The sequence below is a fragment of the Panulirus ornatus genome, chromosome 63 (assembly GCF_036320965.1).
Source record: "Panulirus ornatus isolate Po-2019 chromosome 63, ASM3632096v1, whole genome shotgun sequence".
NCBI classification, from domain to species: Eukaryota; Metazoa; Arthropoda; class Malacostraca; order Decapoda; family Palinuridae; genus Panulirus; species Panulirus ornatus.
The window spans coordinates 1,738,979-1,760,213 of NC_092286.1; the positions used below are offsets into that span (position 1 = coordinate 1,738,979).

General features: G+C 41.1%; 1 protein-coding gene across 2 annotated transcripts in view; it reads left to right on the plus strand.

The window, feature by feature from the left end:
- Positions 1 to 21,235, plus strand: part of Sec71 (ADP ribosylation factor guanine nucleotide exchange factor Sec71) — a 399,392-nt gene that overhangs the window by 86,631 nt on the left and 291,526 nt on the right. For both annotated transcript variants that reach the window (XM_071656502.1, XM_071656503.1), the window contains exons 9-10: positions 3,442 to 3,581; positions 14,893 to 15,127. In XM_071656502.1, coding sequence (XP_071512603.1) covers positions 3,442 to 3,581; positions 14,893 to 15,127 — 375 coding nt within the window. The remainder of the gene's footprint in view (positions 1 to 3,441; positions 3,582 to 14,892; positions 15,128 to 21,235) is intronic.

Here is a 21,235-nt window from a genome sequence, read left to right on the forward strand (position 1 = left end):
TTAATAAATTCCACTGCAATACCATCCAAACCTGCTGCCTTGCCGGTTTTCATCTTCCGTAAAGCTTTTACTACCTCTTCTCTATTTACCAAATCATTTTCCCTAACCCTCTCACTTTGCACACCACCTCGACCAAAACACCCTATATCTGCCACTCTATCATCAAACACATTCAAGAAACCTTCAAAATACTCACTCCATCTCCTTCTCACATCACCACTACTTGTTATCACCTCCCCATTAGCCCCCTTCACTGAAGTTCCCATTTGCTCCCTTGTCTTATGCACTTTATTTACCTCCTTCCAAAACATCTTTTTATTCTCCCTGAAATTTAATGATACTCTCTCACCCCAACTCTCATTTGCCCTCTTTTTCACCTCTTGTACCTTTCTCTTGACCTCCTGCCTCTTTCTTTTATACCTCTCCCACTCATTTGCATTTTTTCCCTGCAAAAATCGTCCAAATGCCTCTCTCTTCTCTTTCACTAATAATCTTACTTCTTCATCCCACCACTCACTACCTTTTCTAATCAACCCACCTCCCACGCTTCTCATGCCACAAGCATCTTTTGCGCAAGCCATCACTGCTTCCGTAAATACATCGCATTCCTCCCCCACTCCCCTTACGTCCTTTGTTATCACCTTTATCCATTCTGTGCTCAGTCTCTCCAGGTACTTCCTCACACAAGTCTCCTTCCCAAGCTGACAAATATATGTACATAAACCCCTATACACACACATATACATACATATGCACACACATTCACAGACATATACATATATACATATTCATACTCTATTGTTGTCATCCATTTCTGTTGCTACCTCACCCCACAGGAAACAGCATCATTACTCCCCGCGTTAGCGAAGTAGTGGAAGACTAAAAAAGCCACATCGTTCACATTCAGTCTCTAGCTGTCATGTATAATTCACCAAAACCACAGCTCCATATCCACATCCAGGCCCCACAGACCTCACCAGGGTTTACTCCAGACGGTTCACATACCCTGGTTCAGTTCATTGACAGCATGTCGACTCTGATATACCTCATCATTCCAGTTCACTTTATTCCTAGCACGCTTCTCACCCTCCTGTATGTTCAGGCCCCAATCGCTCAAAATCTTTTTCCTCCATCCTTCCACCTCCAATTTGGTCTCCTGCTTCTCCTTGTTCCCTCCACCTCTGACACATATATCCTTTTTGTCAACCTTTCCTCACTCATTCTCTCCATATGTCCAAACCATTTCAACACACCCTCTTCTGCTCTCTCAACCACACTCTTTTTATTTCCACACCTCTCTCATACCCTTTATTCCTAGCACGCTTCTCACCCTCCTGTATGTTCAGGCCCCAATCGCTCAAAATCTTTTTCCTCCATCCTTCCACCTCCAATTTGGTCTCCTGCTTCTCCTTGTTCCCTCCACCTCTGACACATATATCCTTTTTGTCAACCTTTCCTCACTCATTCTCTCCATATGTCCAAACCATTTCAACACACCCTCTTCTGCTCTCTCAACCACACTCTTTTTATTTCCACACCTCTCTCATACCCTTTCACTGTTTACTCAATCAAACCATCTCACACCACATACTGCCCTCAAGCATTTCATTTCCAACACATGCACCCTCCTCCTTACAAACCTGTCTACAGCCCATACCTTGCAACCATATAACATTGTTGGAACTACTATTTTTTGTTAAGCATACCCATTTTTGTTTTCCGAGATAATGTTTTTTTCCTTCCACAGATTCTTCATTGCTCCCAGAATCTTTACTCCCTCACCCACCCTGTGACTCACTTCCGCTTCCATTGTTCCATTCACTGCTAAGTCCACTCCCAGATATCTGAAACACTTCACTTCCTCCAATTTTCCTTCTTTCAAACTTAAATCCCAATTAACTTGTCTCTCAACCCTTTATCACATTTACTATCAACTTTATCCTTTCACACACTTTTTATTATACTTGATCACTGCTTCCCGCATCAGTGAGGTAGTACCTGGAAACAGATGTAGAATGGCCCATCCACTCACATACACATATATAAACATAAACCCCCATACATGCACATATACGTACACATACATATCAACATATACACCTATATGAAGATCATAATGAGAGATAGAAAGCTGATGATGATTGTTCATATATCATATATTTTAGATTTTGCTTTGCTGCTGTCTCCTGCGTTAACAAGGTAGCGCAAGGAAACAGACGAAAGAAATGGCCCAGCCCACCCACATACACATGTATATACATACACGTCCACACATGCAAATATACATACCTATACATCTCAACGTATACATATATATATACACACACAGACATATACATATATACACGTGTACATAATTCATACTGGCTGCCTTTATTCATTCCCATCGCCAGCCTGCCACACATGAAATAACAACCCCCTCCCCCCTGATGTGCGTGAGGTAGTGCAAGGAAAAGACAACAAAGGCCACATTTGTTCACATTCAGTCTCTAGCTGTCATGTTATAATGCACTGAAACCACAGCTCCCTTTCCACATCCAGGCCCCACAAAACTTTCCATGGTTTACCCCTGATGCTTCACATGCCCTGGTTCAATCCATTGACAGCACATCGACCCCGGTATACCACATCATTCCAATTCACTCTATTTCTTGCATGCCTTTCACCTTCCTGCATGTTCAGGCCCCAGATTGTTCAATGAATACATAATATGAATTGAATATTGCTGTATTTTGATGACCTACCAAATGACCTACCAAAAGAATTAAATGAGTAAGCTTAGGTAAAATTGAGAAGTACTTCAGAAGTACAATTGATGATATTGTACCGATAAGTTACCATGAAAGTCTTTAAGTCCAACTGTATATTCTTGAAATAAGGGAGAGTTATATCATAATCTATGTGTGATAGCAAATAGAGGAACAAAAAGCAGATGTACAGGATTCCAGGTGGAAGTGCCATCTTTACTATCACATAAAAAAAGATAAACTCCTCAGATATAGTTAGAAATAAAGCAATTAAACCTACATGTATCCTTGAAAATATATTGACTAGACCATAGTTTAAGAAATATGAATGGCTTGCTAGAATAATTGAAACATCAGTTTTCTACCTTGTGAAATATGAAGTATGTCTATAGAATGGTTTTGAAATCTTCAAATAATTGCTGTGCACCTGGTTAAACAAATCATTGGATCAACCTAAAACCAGTCATTATAACAGCTGTGTTGTAGTGAAAGACAACAGCATTTTGAAACAAGCAAGATGTACTTGCTAAGCCTGTCTCAGGCAAAATCTACTCGTAGTTATTTGTAGGTACTCAAAGGATATTGTTGGTTTGCAATTAGCTCCTGTTTGTTGTTGCTAATATTCATGTCTGTAGGTATAGTGGGTTGATAATTATTACTTTAACAGTGACTGATACTTTTCAAAATCTTGCAGGAGAGTATAAACACCATGACAGAGGGAGACACAGCCATGACAGCAAAGCTGTCTCATACTCTACAGAAAGATGCATTCTTGGTGTTTCGCTCACTTTGCAAGCTTTCAATGAAGCCTTTACCAGACTCCCCTGACCCAAAGTAAGTTAGAAAACCTCTTATTCTTTTCAGGAATAAAGTTTACCTTTTACATGTCTCCCTGAACTGTGTCATTTTCTCTCCAGGGTCAGTTTATCACACAAGACAAATGCTAGAAACCTATATACTTCTTGCTGTATTGTTGAGGCATGTATGTTTCACCTTTTGTTAACCACTTGCTAGGTATTTAATTGCATGGCTCAGCAACCCATGTTTGGCATTTTGAAACAAGCAAGATGTATGGTGAGCACTACTTGCTAACCCTGTCTCAAGCAAAATCTACTTGCAGTTATTTGTAATAACTCAAAGGATATTGTTGGTTTGCAGTTAGCACCTGTTTGTTATTGCTGATATTTATGTGCGTAGTTTGCAGTGTTCACAAAAAACTTTCTCCCCCCTTACACTTTCAAAGATGATGTCACACTAATATTTTAGTACTTTGTCATCTCTCCTTTGGCCTTGATTACAATCTATAGATGTCTGATCATTAGGGTTTTGATCCCTTAATGAGGTGAGGCACTAATGAGATGTTGTAGGAACAGGTTCCCTAATTCTGCATTCTGGTCACTCAGTGTGCCATTAAATTTTATATTTACCTACATTTTCTTGTTTCCTGGTGAGAATTCAGGCTTTCTTCTCCTTAAAAAGGTAAGAGCCAACCATCTTGAATCACCTGCAAAAGTAATACAGTGCCCAGAAGCAAAATGTCCAAAATAAAGTGGCAGCTGGGAAGGGCAGAGAAAGAACATCCTTCCTTCAAGACAGCTGGAAGCACAATGAGATGGATTTCTAGTGCTCACACTATTACTAACACTAATCTCAGCAACTAGTACGACGTTTTCAACCTGAGAGCTTTATATGCTTGTATGCACAGATATAGGGTGTTTTGGTCGAGGTGGTGTGCAAAGTGAGAGGGTTAGGGAAAATGATTTGGTAAACAGAGAAGAGGTAGTGAAAGCTTTGCGGAAGATGAAAGCTGGTAAGGCAGCAGGTTTGGATGGTATTGCAGTGGAATTTATTAAAAAAGGGGGTGACTGTATTGTTGACTGGTTGGTAAGGTTATTTAATGTATGTATGACTCATGGTGAGGTGCCTGAGGATTGGCGGAATGCGTGCATAGTGCCATTGTACAAAGGCAAAGGGGATAAGAGTGAGTGCTCAAATTACAGAGGTATAAGTTTGTTGAGTATTCCTGGTAAATTATATGGGAGGGTATTGATTGAGAGGGTGAAGGCATGTACAGAGCATCAGACTGGGGAAGAGCAGTGTGGTTTCAGAAGTGGTAGAGGATGTGTGGATCAGGTGTTTGCTTTGAAGAATGTATGTGAGAAATACTTAGAAAAGCAAATGGATTTGTATGTAGCATTTATGGATCTGGAGAAGGCATATGATAGAGTTGATAGAGATGCTCTGTGGAAGGTATTAAGAATATATGGTGTGGGAGGAAAGTTGTTAGAAGCAGTGAAAAGTTTTTATCGAGGATGTAAGGCATGTGTACGTGTAGGAAGAGAGGAAAGTGATTGGTTCTCAGTGAATGTAGGTTTGCGGCAGGGGTGTGTGATGTCTCCATGGTTGTTTAATTTGTTTATGGATGGGGTTGTTAGGGAGGTAAATGCAAGAGTTTTGGAAAGAGGGGCGAGTATGAAGTCTGTTGGGGATGAGAGAGCTTGGGAAGTGAGTCAGTTGTTGTTCGCTGATGATACAGCGCTGGTGGCTGATTCATGTGAGAAACTGCAGAAGCTGGTGACTGAGTTTGGTAAAGTGTGTTGTAGAAGAAAGTTAAGAGTAAATGTGAATAAGAGCAAGGTTATTAGGTACAGTAGGGTTGAGGGTCAAGTCAATTGGGAGGTGAGTTTGAATGGAGAAAAACTGGAGGAAGTGAAGTGTTTTAGATATCTGGGAGTGGATCTGGCAGCGGATGGAACCATGGAAGCGGAAGTGGATCATAGGGTGGGGGAGGGGGCGAAAATTCTGGGGGCCTTGAAGAATGTGTGGAAGTCGAGAACATTATCTCGGAAAGCAAAAATGGGTATGTTTGAAGGAATAGTGGTTCCAACAATGTTGTATGGTTGCGAGGCGTGGGCTATGGATAGAGTTGTGCGCAGGAGGATGGATGTGCTGGAAATGAGATGTTTGAGGACGATGTGTGGTGTGAGGTGGTTTGATCGAGTGAGTAACGTAAGGGTAAGAGAGATGTGTGGAAATAAAAAGAGCGTGGTTGAGAGAGCAGAAGAGGGTGTTTTGAAGTGGTTTGGGCACATGGAGAGAATGAGTGAGGAAAGATTGACCAAGAGGATATATGTGTCGGAGGTGGAGGGAACGAGGAGAAGAGGGAGACCAAATTGGAGGTGGAAAGATGGAGTGAAAAAGATTTTGTGTGATCGGGGCCTGAACATGCAGGAGGGTGAAAGGAGGGCAAGGAATAGAGTGAATTGGAGCGATGTGGTATACCGGGGTTGACGTGCTGTCAGTGGATTGAATCAAGGCATGTGAAGCGTCTGGGGTAAACCATGGAAAGCTGTGTAGGTATGTATATTTGCGTGTGTGGACGTATGTATATACATGTGTATGGGGGGGGTTGGGCCATTTCTTTCGTCTGTTTCCTTGCGCTACCTCGCAAACGCGGGAGACAGCGACAAAGTATAATAAAAAAAAATAATGCACAGTAAATCTTTAGCCGTGTATTGCCTTTGAAAATATATGGAGGCAAACAGTGTACTTTGTGGACATTGTAGTTAAGTACTTATAATTAAGGCACTTGTATGAGGAAGGAGTGTTACATTTATTGAACCCCCATATCTTGAATATCCTATACTATTTTGCAGCCTTTTAAACTTCTCAGTGGTGTCCACATTTATTATGTCCTCTTTCCGTTTATACTGTTCATCTAGCACTCTATTACCATAGAAGTACTCCTTTACATCTTCAGTACAAGTGTCCAGCTTAATATCATGATGATTCCTGTGGTTGTCCTCTCCCAACATATTTCAAAGCATTGTTCATTGTCTTCATCATCAATCCTATTTGAAAACTTAAAGGTTGTGATCAGGTCATAACTCTTCTGTCTTTCATGGTGAGAAAATTTCTGTGATTCAGCTAACATAATTCTGGTACCATCTTTGTTGCCTTCCTTTGGACCTTTTCTATTAACTCTGTACTTTTGTAGGTGTGTTAACCAAATTTGAGAAGCAAGTTTTAGTTTACAGTCTTATGTAAGACATGAATTCCTTCCTGAAAGCTTTTCTAATATTTGTTAGCAAACGGTATATCTCCTTTACTAGTCTCTTAATGTAGGACTCTGGCAAGAGGCTATGGATGATGTCAGCATGCAAGTTCCTTAAGAACAGAATCCTGAAGTTTATATCTTGCTAGTTAATAATCATATTGAGGCCATCTTTCACTCTGTTCCATCTTCATTACATTTGCTGAGGTTGAACTTCATCAACCATGTTATCAGACCAAGTTTTGAGTCTGTCTAGGTCCCCTTTAAGTTGATGCAGTCCTGCTCACTTTTCACTTCCCACCTCACTTTTACATCATATGCAAATATGTTCAAGTAGGAGTCCATTCTTCTTGCAGGTCATTCACATGAATCAAGAAGAGTAATGGTCCCAGAACAGAACTCTGCAGCACTCCATTGGTGACCACAGCCTATTTTGAGAAGGTTCCTTTAACATTCGTCTTTGTTATCCTTCAGTAAGATAATATTTTATCCATTGAAGGAGTGTCCCATATATTCCTGCTTGGTGACTCATCATCATGATCAGCCACTCATGTAGTACATCGTCAAACACTTTCAGGTTGTAAAAGCAGTAGAAACAATCCACTCAGCCTTACCTTTTGTTGAGACAGCGCTCAGTCTTATGGAGAAGTTAAAGAGGTTGTTACACATGACCTATTTTCCTTAAAAACATGGTCTCTCACTTCGGTAATATCTCCTCTGCAGTTAGTCATCCATTTCCTTTGTGTGTGCGTGTAACTGTTTCTTTATAATTACCTGTTTTTACAGTATGGGGAAAAAGCTTTACAATCTTTGGGCCCCATCTTTTGAACATTCTATGTCAGATAACCTAATAAATTTATGTATTCTGCTTGCATTAACAATGTCTTCAATCATTTTATTCCATTTATCTACCACTTATACTATGAGAGTATGTTTTTACATCTTCTCTAACAATTTTTTTGACTAATTTCATGTTCTGTACTATGGTTGCCCTATCCCTCCATCTATGGAAGAGTTCACTGTCTTCATCATCAGTCTGTTTTGAGAATTTAAAGGTTGTGATGGATTGCTTTTCACTCTTTTCTCTTCCTATTGGGCAAATTTAAAGCCTCTGGCCTTTCCTTGTAACTTGGCTTGTGGAACCATTGTGCTTTTCTTTAAGTGCGGTGATCACACTTGAGAAATATTTTCTAGTTTGAGCCTTATGTATGATGTGAATAGCTTGCTAAATAGTTTCTTACCTATAAACTTATGTGCTTTTCTGATATATGCTAGCAGACTTTTTGGTCTTGAGTTTTTTCTCAAGGTGGAACTCCTACTGACAGGTAAGGGACAGTGTCATCTTCCAAGTCTTTATCACATATAGATTCCTAAAGCTTGTTTCCCATTAGATGATATATCAAGGCCTTCTTTCACTGTGACCCATCCTCACTACTTTACTTTTACTCAGATTAAACCTCATCAGCCACATATCAGAACATCTTTGGAGTTTGTAAAGGTTCTATTTCTGGATGATGCAATCTTTATCTTACTTACTAGTAGATTCATGATGCTTGTCTCCTGTCAGATATCAACCAGATATCAGAACAACTTTGGGGATTGTCAAGGTCCCCTTGTACAATGATGCAGTCCTCCATGCTTTTCATATCCTTCATGACCTTTACATTATCTGCAAACATATTTAGGTAAGAGTTCACACCTCCAGGAAAATCATTTACATAGATCAGTGAGGGTAATGCTGTGACAAAGCTGGTGATTTAGAGCCATGTGGAAAAGGCTTCTCGTACATGCATCCTTTGATCTTTACCACATATATAATTCTATCCCTGGGGACGGGGGAGAAAGAATACTTCCCACGCATTCCTCACATGTCGTAGAAGGCCTTGCTGGCTTTCATCTTCCGCAAAGCTTTTACTACCTCTCCTCTGTTTACCAAATCATTCTCCCTAGCCCTCTCACTTTGCACACCACCTCAACCAAAACACCCTATATCTGCCACTCTATCATCAAACATATTCAATAAACCTTCAAAATACTCACTCCATCTCCTTCTCACATCACCACTACTTGTTATCACCTCCCTATTAGCCCCCTTCACTGAAGTTCCCATTTGCTCCCTTGTCTTATGCACTGTATTTACCTCCTTCCAAAACATCTTTTTATTCTCCCTAAAATTTAATGATACTCTCTCACCCCAACTCTCATTTGCCCTCTTTTTCACCTCTTGCACCTTTCTGTTGACCTCCTGCCTCTTTCTTTTATACATCTCCTAGTCATTTGCATTATTTCCCTGCAAAAATCGTCCAAATGCCTTTCTCTTCTTTCACTAATAATCTTACTTCTTCATCCCACCACTCACTACCCCTTCTAATCTGCCCACCTCCCACGCTTCTCATGCCACCAGCATCTTTTGCACAATCCTTCACTGATTCCCTAAATACATCCCATTCCTTCCCCACTCCCCTTACGTCCTTTGTTCTCACCTTTTTACATTCTATACTCAGTCTCTCATGGTACTTCCTCACACAACTCTCCTTCCCAAGCTCACTTACTCTCACCACTCTCTTCACCCCAACATTCTCTCTTCTTTTCTGAAAACCTATATAAATCTTCACCTTCGCCTCCACAAGATAATGATCAGACATCCCTCCAGTTGCACCTCTCAGCACATTAACATCCAAAAGTCTCTCTTTCGCGCTCCTATCAATCAACACATAATCCAATAATGCTCTCTGGCCATCTCTCCTACTTACATACGTATACTTATGTATATCTCTCTTTTTAAACCAGGTATTCCCAATCACCAGTCCTTTTTCAGCTCATAAATCTACAAGCTCTTCACCACTTCCATTTACAACACTGAACACCCCATGGACACCTATTATTCCCTCAACTGCCACATTACTCACCTTTGCATTCAAATCACCCATCACTATAACCCGGTCTCGTGCATGAAAACTACTAACACACTCACTCAGCTGCTCCCAAAATACTTGCCTCTCTTGATCTTTCTTCTCATGCCCAGGTGCATATGTGCCAATACTTAGAAAAGCAAATGTATTTGTATGTAGCATTTATGGATCTGGAGAAGGCATATGATAGAGTTGATAGAGATGCTCTGTGGAAGGTATTAATAGTATATGGTGTGGGAGGCAAATTGCTAGAAGCAGTGAAAAGTTTTTACGAGGATGTAAGGCATGTGTATGTGTAGGAAGAGAGGAAAGTGATTCGTTCCCACTGAATGTTGGTTTGCAGCAGGGATGCGTGATGTCTCCATGGTTGTTTAATTTGCTTATGGATGGGGTTGTTAGGGAGGTGAATGCAAGAGTTTTGGAGAGAGGGGCAAGTATGCAGTCTTTTATGGATGAGAGGGTTTGGGAAGTGAGTCACTTTTTTCGCTGATAATACAGCACTGGTGGCTGATTTGGGTGAGAAACTGCAGAAGCTGGTGACTGAGTTTGGTAAAGTGTGTGAAAGAAGAAAGCTGAGAGTAAATGTGAACAAGAGCTAAGTTATTAGGTACATTAGGGTTAAGGGACAAGTCATTTGGGAGGTAAGTTTGAATGGAGAAAAACTGGAGGAAGTGTAGCGTTTTAGATATCTGGGAGTGGATTTGGCAGCGGATGGAACCATGGAAGTGGAAGTGAGTCACAGGGTGGGGGAGGGGGCGAAAGTTCTGGGAGCATTGAAAAATATGTAGAAGGCGAGAACATTATCTTGGAAAGCAAAAATGATTGTTTGAAGGAATAGTGGTTGTGGGTGTGCGGAGGAGGGTGGATGTGTTTAAAATGAGATGTTTGAGGACAGTATGTGGTTTGAGATGGTTTGACCGAGTAAGTAATGAAAGAGTAAGAGAGATTTGTGGTAATGAAATGAGTGTGGTTAAGAGAGCAGAAGAGGGTGTATTGAAATGGTCTGGTTACATGGAGAGAATGAGTGAGGAAAGATTGACAAAGAGGATATATATGTAAGAGATGGAGGGAAGGAGGAGAGTGGGAGACCAAGTTGGAGGTGAAAGGATGGAGTGAAAAAGATTTTGAGCGATCGGGGCCTGAACATGGAGGAGGGTGAAAGGCGTGCAAGGAATAGAGTGAATTGGAACGATGTGTTATACCAAGGTCGACGTGCTGTCAGTGGATTGAACCAGGGCATGTGAAGTGTTTGGGGTAAACCATGGAAAGTTTTGTGGGGCCTGGATGTGGAAAGGAAGCTGTGGTTTTGGTGCATTATTAATGACAGCTAGAGACTGAGTGTGAACGAATGTGGCCTTTGTTGTCTTTTCCTAGCGTTACCTCTCACGTGTGCGGGGGAGTGGGTTGTCCTTTCATGTGTAGCGAGGTGGCGATGGGATTGAATAGAGGCAGCAAGTATGAATTATGTACATATGTATATATGTGTATGTCTGTGTATGTATGTATATGTATACATTGAAATATTGAAATATAAAGATATGTATATATGCGTGTGTGGACGTGTATGTTTATGCATGTGTATGTGGTTAGGTTGGGCCATTCTTTCGTCTGTTTCCTTGTGCTGCCTCGCTAATGCGGGATACAGCGACAGAGTATGATAAACAGATAAATGAATAGATAAATAAAAATATGAATAGTAGATAGGAACATAAGACTGGAGCTTTATGTAGTAGAATAAGGTAAAAGTAGTAGGTAGGAGTATTAGCTGGGAGCATTAGGTAGAAGTAGTAGGCTTTAGCATTAGGCAGGAATATTAAGGTTGATGCAATAGTTAGAAGTAATGGTAGGAACTTTAGATAGGAGCCTCAGAAAACGCTGCATTAAAGTTGCCCTCTGCCAGTCCCCTGTTAAGGGTGAGGCACTAAAGGCTAAGAAGCTGCACTGGAGTTCAACAGTAATGGAGACTATTTTCCCATGGCCAAATCCTTGAGGGAGTTCCCAAAGGGAATGGGCATCAGGGATATAGAAAAATAGCTAGACAATTTGTTTCCATAGCAATCCTTCTTCAATGGGACTCTGGCAACTGAATTTAGTGACAGGATATCATGATTATGACTATATTCCACAAGCCATTTTAAAACCTTGTTTTGCATTTCATATCAAGAAAATTGGTTGCCTGAAGTGTTGAAAGGCACAGAATTGTGTTTAAGTAATTATTTTTAAATACAGAAATTTTTGCACATCAAGAAGTACCTGCAGAGATACAGGGCATTCCAGAATTAACCCTACTTACTATTTAAAGGAAATTCATTCTCCTCAGAAAATGAATAAAGATTGAAATTTTGATGATGAATCAGCTTTGTTTATAAGATACATGTTAATAAACAAATGTGGAAGTACCTATTTATTGTGTTATCTTCAACATTAGGATGCGTATGGTTATGGTTTTTACCAATTTTTAGAATTTTCAGTTTTGTGGAGGAGAGGGCTTAGGAAGTGAGTCAGTTGTTGTTCACTGATGATAGAGCTCTGGTGGCTGATTCGAGTGAGAAATTGCAGAGGTTGGTGACTGAGTTTGGAAAAGTGTGTGAAAGTAGATAGTTGAGAGTAAATGTAAAGAAGAGCAAGGTTATTAGGTTCAGTAGGGTTGAGGGACAAGTTATTGGAATGTAAGTTTGAATGGAGAAAACTTAGAGGAAGTGAAGTGTTTTAGATATCTGGGAGTGGACTTAGCAGCGGATGGAACCATGGAAGCGGAAGTGAGTCACAGGGTGGGGGAGGGGGTGAAGGCTCTGGGAGTGATGAAGAATGTGTGGAAGGAGAGAACGTTATCTCGGAGAGCAAAAATGGGTATGTGTGAAGGAATAGTAGTTCCAACCATGTTATATGGTTGTGAGGCATGGGCTGTAGATAGGGTTGTAAGGAGGAGGGTGGATGTGTTGAAAATGAAATGCTTGAGGAGAATATGTGGTGTGAGGTGGTTTGATCGAGTAAGTAATGTAAGGGAAGAGAGAAGTATGGTAATAAAAAGAGTGTGGTTGAGAGAGCAGAAAAGGGTGTGTTGAAATGGTTTGGACATATGGAGAGAATGAGTGAGGAAAGGTTGACAAAGAGGATATATGTCAGAGGTGGAAGGAACAATGAGAAACAGGAGACCAAATTGGAGGTGGAAGGATGGAGTGAAAAAGATTCTGAGCGATTGGGGCCTGAAGATACAGGAGGGTGAAAGGCGTGCAAGGAATAGAGTGAATTGGAATGATGTGATGTACCGTGGTTGATGTGCTGTCAGTGGACTTGTGAAGCATCTGGGGTAAACCATGGAAAGGTCTGTGGGGCCTGGTTGTGGAAAGGGAGGTGTGGATTCGGTGCATTACACATGACAACTAGAGACTAAGTGTGACTGAATGTGGCCTCTTTTGTCTTCCTGGCACTACCTCACTGAAAGGTGGGAATGCTATTTCCTGTATGGTGGGGTAGCAACAGGAATGGATACAAGCAAGCATGAATATTTACATGTATGTAGGGTTGAGGGTCAAGTAAATTGGGAGGTAAGTTTGAATGGAGAAAAACTGGAGGAAGTAAAGTGTTTTAGATATCTGGGAGTGGATCTGGCAGCGGATGGAACCATGGAAGCGGATGTGAATCATAGGGTGGGGGAGGGGGCGAAAATCCTGGGAGCCTTGAAGAATGTGTGGAAGTCGAGAACATTATCTCGCAAAGCAAAAATGGCTATGTTTGAAGGAATAGTGGTTCCAACAATGTTGTATGGTTGCGAGGCGTGGGCTATGGATAGAGTTGTGTGCAGGAGGGTGGATGTGCTGGAAATGAGATGTTTAAGGACAGTGTGTGGTGTGAGGTGGTTTGATCAAGTAAGTAATGTAAGGGTAAGAGAGATGTGTGGAAATAGAAAGAGCGTGGTTGAGAGAGCAGAAGAGGGTGTTTTGAAATGGTTTGGGCACATGGAGAGAATGAGTGAGGAAAGATTGACCAAGAGGATATATGTGTCGGAGGTGGAGGGAACGAGGAGAAGTGGGAGACCAAATTGGAGGTGGAAAGATGGAGTGAAAAAGATTTTGAGTGATCGGGGCCTGAACATGCAGGAGGGTGAAGGGCGGGCAAGGAATAGAGTGAATTGGATCGATGTGGTATACTGAGGTTGACGTGCTGTCAGTGGATTGAATCAGGGCATGTGAAGCGTCTGGGGTAAACCATGGAAAGCTGTGTGGGGCCTGGATGTGGAAAGGGAGCTGTGGTTTTGGGCATTATTGCAAGACAGCTAGAGACTGAGTGTGAACGAATGAGGCCTTTGTTGTCTTTTCCTAGCGCTACCCTGCACACATGAGGGGGGAGGGGGATGGTATTCCATGTGTGGCGAGGTGGTGTTGGGAGTGAATAAAGGCAGACAGTGTGAATTGTGTGCATGGGTATATATGTATGTGTCTGTGTGTGTATATGTATGTGTACATTGAGATGTATAGGTATGTATATTTGCGTGTGTGGATGTGTGTGTATATACATGAGTATGGGGGCGGGTTGGGCCATTTCTTTCATCTGTTTCCTTGCACTACCTCGCAAACGCAGGAGACAGCGACAAAGCAAAATAAATAAATACATATAAATGCTTGTGTATGCATTTGTGTGTATATGTTGATATGTATATGTATGTATATGTGTGTGTGTGTGTGTATGGGTGTTTATGTATTTATATTTGTGTATCTGTGTGGATGAGCCATTTTGCGTCTGTTTCCTGGTGCTACCTCACTGACGAAGGAAACAGCGATTAAGTACAATAGATAGACAGATGATAATTTTCAAAACTTTTCTGCAATAAGCTTACTGGCAACAGTTTGTTTCAAATGTTTGATATGTTTTATTGAATATTGTTTTTATGGACTTGTTCCATCCCATGTTCCTATGAATGATGGTGAGTTGAAAGAAAAGAGGAAAAAAATGACTTGTCAGAAAGGAATATTTAGCTGTAGAGTGAAACAGTAGTGTCAGAGATGAAACATCAATAAATGATGTGAATATATGTATAATGTACTGAATGTCTGACATGAAAATGAAAAAAAATGTAGATGGTGGCCGTGAAAGTGATATGGGTATGGTAATTTCAGTATCTCCATGTTTTTACATCTTCCTGATCATCAAATAGTTAATTGCATTTTCTCTTGTACAGATCTCATGAACTTCGATCGAAGATTCTTTCTTTAGAAATGCTACTCTCAATTGTGCAGAATGCAGGCCGGGTCTTTCGTTCCAATGATACTTTCATCACAGCCATTAAGCAGTACCTGTGTGTAGCGCTTAGCAAGAATGGTGTATCTCCAATTCCAGAGGTGTTTCATCTTTCACTTGCAATTTTTGTTGCTTTGCTGTCAAATTTCAAGGCACATCTCAAAAAGCAGATTGAGGTAAGCTCTTTTAAGTTCTGTTACTCTCATTAACTTTGATCATCTGTTGTTCATACAGCTTTGGTTGTATGCTTTCAGGCAGTTTTATTAGTGTACAGAAGTTGTTGAAATGGCTATTCCAATAGTGAAAATGAGGTTAAGTTACATTACCATTATTAACTAGGAATCTGCATTAGATTTATTGGCTGTCATTAGATGATCAGGAGAAAATGAGTAAAAAGAAAATTAGAAAGGATTTTTAGTGAAAATTATTTGGAGTATGAAAAACAGGTATGTGATGAGGGATTAGAAATGGAATGTATGAAATGGTTGATTTTTTATTTATTTATTTATTTTGCTTTGTCGCTGTCTCCCGCGTTAGTGAGGTAGCGCAAGGAAACAGATGAAAGAATGGCCCCAACCCGCCCACATACACATGTATATACATGCACATCCACACACGCAAATATACATACCTATACATCTCAATGTGCACATATATATACACACACAGACATATACATATATACACATGTACATAATTCATACTGTCTGCCTTTATTCATTCCAATCGCCACCTCGCCACACATGGAATAACAACCTCCTCCCCCCTCATGTGTGTGAGGTATTGCTAGGAAAGGACACCAAAGGCCCCATTCGTTCACACTCAGTCTCTAGCTGTCATGTAATAATGCACCGAAACCACAGCTCCCTTTCCACATCCAGGCCCCACATAACTTTTCATGGTTTACCCCAGACGCTTCACATGCCCTGGTTCAATCCATTGACAGCACGTCGACCCCGGTATACCACATCGTTCCAATTCACCCTATTCCTTGCACGCCTTTCACCCTCCTGCATGTTCAGGCCCCGATCACTCAAAATCTTTTTCACTCCATCTTTCCACCTCCAATTTGGTCTCCCACTTCTCCTCGTTCCCTCCACCTCTGACACATATATCCTCTTGGTCAGTCTTTCCTCACTCATTCTCTCCATGTGACCAAACCATTTCAAAACACCCTCTTCTGCTCTCTCAACCACACTCTTTATTTCCATACATCTCTCTTACCCTTACATTACTTACTCGATCAACCCACCTCACACCACATATTGTCCTCAAACATCTCATTTCCAGCACATCCACCCTCCTGCGCACAACTCTATCCATAGCCCATGCTTCGCAACCATACAACATTGTTGGAACCACTATTCCTTCAAACATACCCATTTTTGCTTTGCGAGATAATGCCCTCGACTTCCAAACGTTCTTCAAGGCTCCCAGAATTTTTGCCCCCTCCCCCACCCTATGATTCACTTCCGCTTCCATGGTTCCATCCGCTGCCAGATCCACTCCCAGATATCTAAAACACTTTACTTCCTCCAGTTTTTCTCCATTCAAACTTACCTCCCAATTGACTTGACCCTCAACCCTACTGTACCTAATAACCTTGCTCTTATTCACATTTACTCTTAACTTTCTTCTTTCACACACTTTACCAAACTCAGTCACCAGCTTCTGCAGTTTCTTACATGAATCAGCCACCAGTGCTGTATCATCGGCGAACAACAACTGACTCACTTCCCAAGCTCTCTCATCCACAACAGACTGCATACTTGCCCCTCTTTCCAAAACTCTTGCATTCACCTCCCTAACAACCCCATCCATAAACAAATTAAACAACCATGGAGACATCACACACCCCTGCCGCAAACCTACATTCACTGAGAACCAATCAATTTCCTCTCTTCCTACACGTACACATGCCTTACATCCTCGATAAAAACTTTTCACTGCTTCTAACAACTTGCCTCCCGCACCATATATTCTTAAAACCTTCCACAGAGCATCTCTATCAACTCTATCATATGCCTTCTCAAGATCCATGAATGCTACATACAAATCCGTTTGTTTTTCCAAGTATTTCTCACATACATTCTTCAAAGAAAACACCTGATCCACACATCTTCTACCACTTCTGAAACCACACTACTTTTCCCCAATCTGATGCTCTGTACATGCCTTCACCCTCTCAATCAGTACCCTCCCATATAATTTACCAGGAATACTCAACAAACTTATACCTCTGTAATTTGAGCACTCACTCTTATCTCGTTTGCCTTTGTACAATGGCACCATGCAAGCATTCCGCCAATCCTCAGGCACCTCACCATGAATCTTTTTTTTTTTTTTTTTTTTTTTTTCGCTGTCTCCCGCGTTTGCGAGGTAGCACAAGGAAACAGACGAAAGAAATGGCCCAACCCACCCCCATACACATGCCTTGATTCAATCCACTGACAGCACGTCAACCCCGGTATACCACATCGCTCCAATTCACTCTATTCTTTGCCCTCCTTTCACCCTCCTGCATGTTCAGGCCCCGATCACACAAAATCTTTTTCACTCCATCTTTCCACCTCCAATTTGGTCTCCCTCTTCTCCTCGTTCCCTCCACCTCCGACACATATATCCTCTTGGTCAATCTTTCCTCACTCATTCTCTCCATGTGACCAAACCATTTCAAAACACCCTCTTCTGCTCTCTCAACCACGCTCTTTTTATTTCCACACATCTCTCTTACCCTTACGTTACTCACTCGATCAAACCACCTCACACCACACATTGTCCTCAAACATCTCATTTCCAGCCTATCCATCCTCCTGCGCACAACTCTATCCATAGTCCACGCCTCGCAACCATACAACATTGTTGGAACCACTATTCCTTCAAACATACCCATTTTTGCTTTCCAAGATAATGTTCTCGACTTCCACACATTCTTCAAGGCTCCCAGAATTTTCGCCCCCTCCCCCACCCTATGATCCACTTCCGCTTCCATGGTTCCATCCACTGCCAGATCCACTCGCAGATATCTAAAACACTTCACTTCCTCCAGTTTTTCTCCATTCAAACTCACCTCCCAGTTGAATTGACCCTCAACCCTACTGTACCTAATAACCTTGCTCTTATTCACATTTACTCTTAACTTTCTTCTTTCACACACTTTACCAAACTCAGTCACCAGCTTCTGCAGTTTCTCACATGAATCAGCCACCAGCGCTGTATCTTCAGCGAACAACAACTGACTCACTTCCCAAGCTCTCTCATCCCCAACAGACTTCATACTTGCCCCTCTTTCCAAAACTCTTGCATTCACCTCCCTAACAACCCCATCCATAAACAAATTAAACAACCATGGAGACATCACACACCCCTGCCGCAAACCTACATTCACTGAGAACCAATCACTTTCCTCTCTTCCTACACGTACACATGCCTTACATCCTCGATAAAAACTTTTCACTGCTTCTAACAACTTGCCTTCCACACCATATATTCTTAATATTTTCCACAGAGCATCTCTATCAACTCTATCATATGCCTTCTCCAGATCCATAAATGCTACATACAAATCCATTTGCTTTTCTAAGTATTTCTCACATACATTCTTCAAAGCAAACACCTGATCCACACATCCTCTACCACTTCTGAAACCACACTGCTCTTCCCCAATCTGATGCTCTGTACATGCCTTCACCCTCTCAATCAATACCCTCCCATATAATTTGCCAGGAATACTCAACAAACTTATACCTCTTTAATTTGAGCACTCACTCTTATCCCCTTTGCCTTTGTACAATGGCACCATGAATCATACATACATTAAATAACCTTACCAACCAGTCATCAATACAGTCACTCCCTTTTTTAATAAATTCCACTGCAATACCATCCAAACCTGCTGCCTTGTTGACTTTCATCTTCCGTAAAGCTTTTACTACTTCTTCTTTGTTTGCCAAATCATTCTCCCTAACCCTCTCACTTTGCACACCACCTCGACCAAAACACCCTATGTCTGCCACTCTATCATCAAACACATTCAACAAACCTTCAAAATACTCACTTCATCTCCTCACATCACCACTACTTGTTATCACCTCCCCATTAGTCCCCTTCACTGAAGTTCCCATTTGCTCCCTTGTCTTACGCACTTTATTTACCTCCTTCCAAAACATCTTTTTATTCTCCCTGAAATTTAATGATACTCTCTCACCCCAACTCTCATTTGCCCTCTTTTTCACCTCTTGCACCTTTCTCTTGACCTCCTGCCTCTTTCTTTTATACCTCTCCCACTCATTTGCATTTTTTCCCTGCAAAAATCGTCTAAATGCCTCTCTCTTCTCTTTCTCTAATAATCTTACTTCTTCATCCCACCACTCACTACCTTTTTAAATCAACCCACCTCCCACGCTTCTCATGCCACAAGCATCTTTTGCGCAAGCCATCACTGCTTCCCTAAATACATTGCATTCCTCCCCCACTCCCCCTACCTCCTTTGTTCTCACCTTTTTCTATTCTGTACTCAGTCTCTCCTGGTACTTCCTCACACAAGTGTCCTTCCCAAGCTCACTTACTCTCAGCACTCTCTTCACCCCAACATTCTCTCTTCTTTTCTGAAAACCCCCACAAATCTTCACCTTCACCTCCACAAGATAATGATCAGATATCCCTCCAGTTGCACCTCTCAGCACATTAACATCCAAAAGTCTCTCTTTCGTGCGTCTATCACTTAACACGTAATCCAATAACGCTCTCTGGCCATCTTTCCTACTTACATATGTATACTTATGTATATCTCGCTTTTTAAACCAGGTATTCCCAATCACCAGTCCTTTTTCAGCACATACATCTACAAGCTCTTCACCATTTCCATTTACAACACTGAACACTCCATGTATACCAATTATTCCCTCAACTGCCACATTACTCACCTTTGCATTCAAATCACCCATCACTATAACCCAGTCTTGTGCATCAAAACCACTAACACACTCATTCAGCTGCTCTCAAAACACTTGCCTCTCATGATCTTTCTTCTCATGCCCAGGTGCATATGCACCAATAATCACCCATCTCTCTCCATCAACTTTCAGTTTTACCCATATCAATCTAGAATTTACTTTCTTACACTCTATCACATACTCCCACAACTGATTCAGGAGTAGTGCTACTCCTTCCCTTGCTCTTGTCCTCTCACTAACTCCTGACTTTACACCCAAGACATTCCCAAACCACTCTTCCCCTTTACCCTTGAGCTTCGTTTCACTCAGAGCCAAAACATCCAGGTTCCTTTCCTCAAACATACTACCTATCTCTCCTTTTTTCTCATCTTGGTTACATCCACACACATTTAGACACCCCAATCTGAGCCTTCGAGGAGGATGAGCACTCCTTGCACGACTCCTTCTTCTGTTTCCCCTTTTAGAAAGTTAAAATACAAGGAGGGGAGGATTTCTGGCCCCCCGCTCCCGTCCCCTTTAGTTGCCTTCTACGACACGTGAGGAATGCGTGGGAAGTATTCTTTCTCCCCTATCCCCAGGGATAAAATGATTGAATATACTATAAAAATGAAGTTGAGGGCATCATTACATAATTATTATCATGGAGCTTGCAAATTGTAGAAGCTCAGAAGAGAGCCATAAAGAAAAAATGCATTCCATCATAGATGTTGACATAATCCATAAAGATTTGTAAAAGGATAACTTGTGTCCACATCACTGGAGTGGAAGGTAATGTGCATGTACGTAGGGTAAATATCTTTTCCAAGAGATGGATAAGAAAGTAAGAAAGTGGATAGGAAAAGAAATGAGGGAATGAAAATGCCTTCCATGTGTAAAATACTAAGATATGAGATCCTATGAAATTTACTCTGTAATTTATTTTTGCACATTTATTTTTTTTTTATTTGGAATTAAAATTGTTAAACTGAAAATTATATGCTCACTTGTTTTCACAATCTGTGTATAAATAAAATGAAAATTAGCCAGTGGTAATTGCTAGAAGGAAAATAAGGAAACAAGTAACAAAAATTATTTTCTTTTGGTATTGAAAATATAAAATGAAAGTTGGAGGAGTTATGGTTTGAAGGGATGAGTCTTTGGACAAAAGAATGAGGTATGAAATGGTATAGACAAGTGAAGAGAGCTGATTTTGAAAAATATGCTCATTTATGATTGAGGTGAATGAAAATGAGTACAGAGATTTGTTACAGATTTCAGTTGCAATATATGAAATGTGCATAAGGTTATTAATGTAGAGAAAAATGTGGGTATATGTAAAGACATTGAATG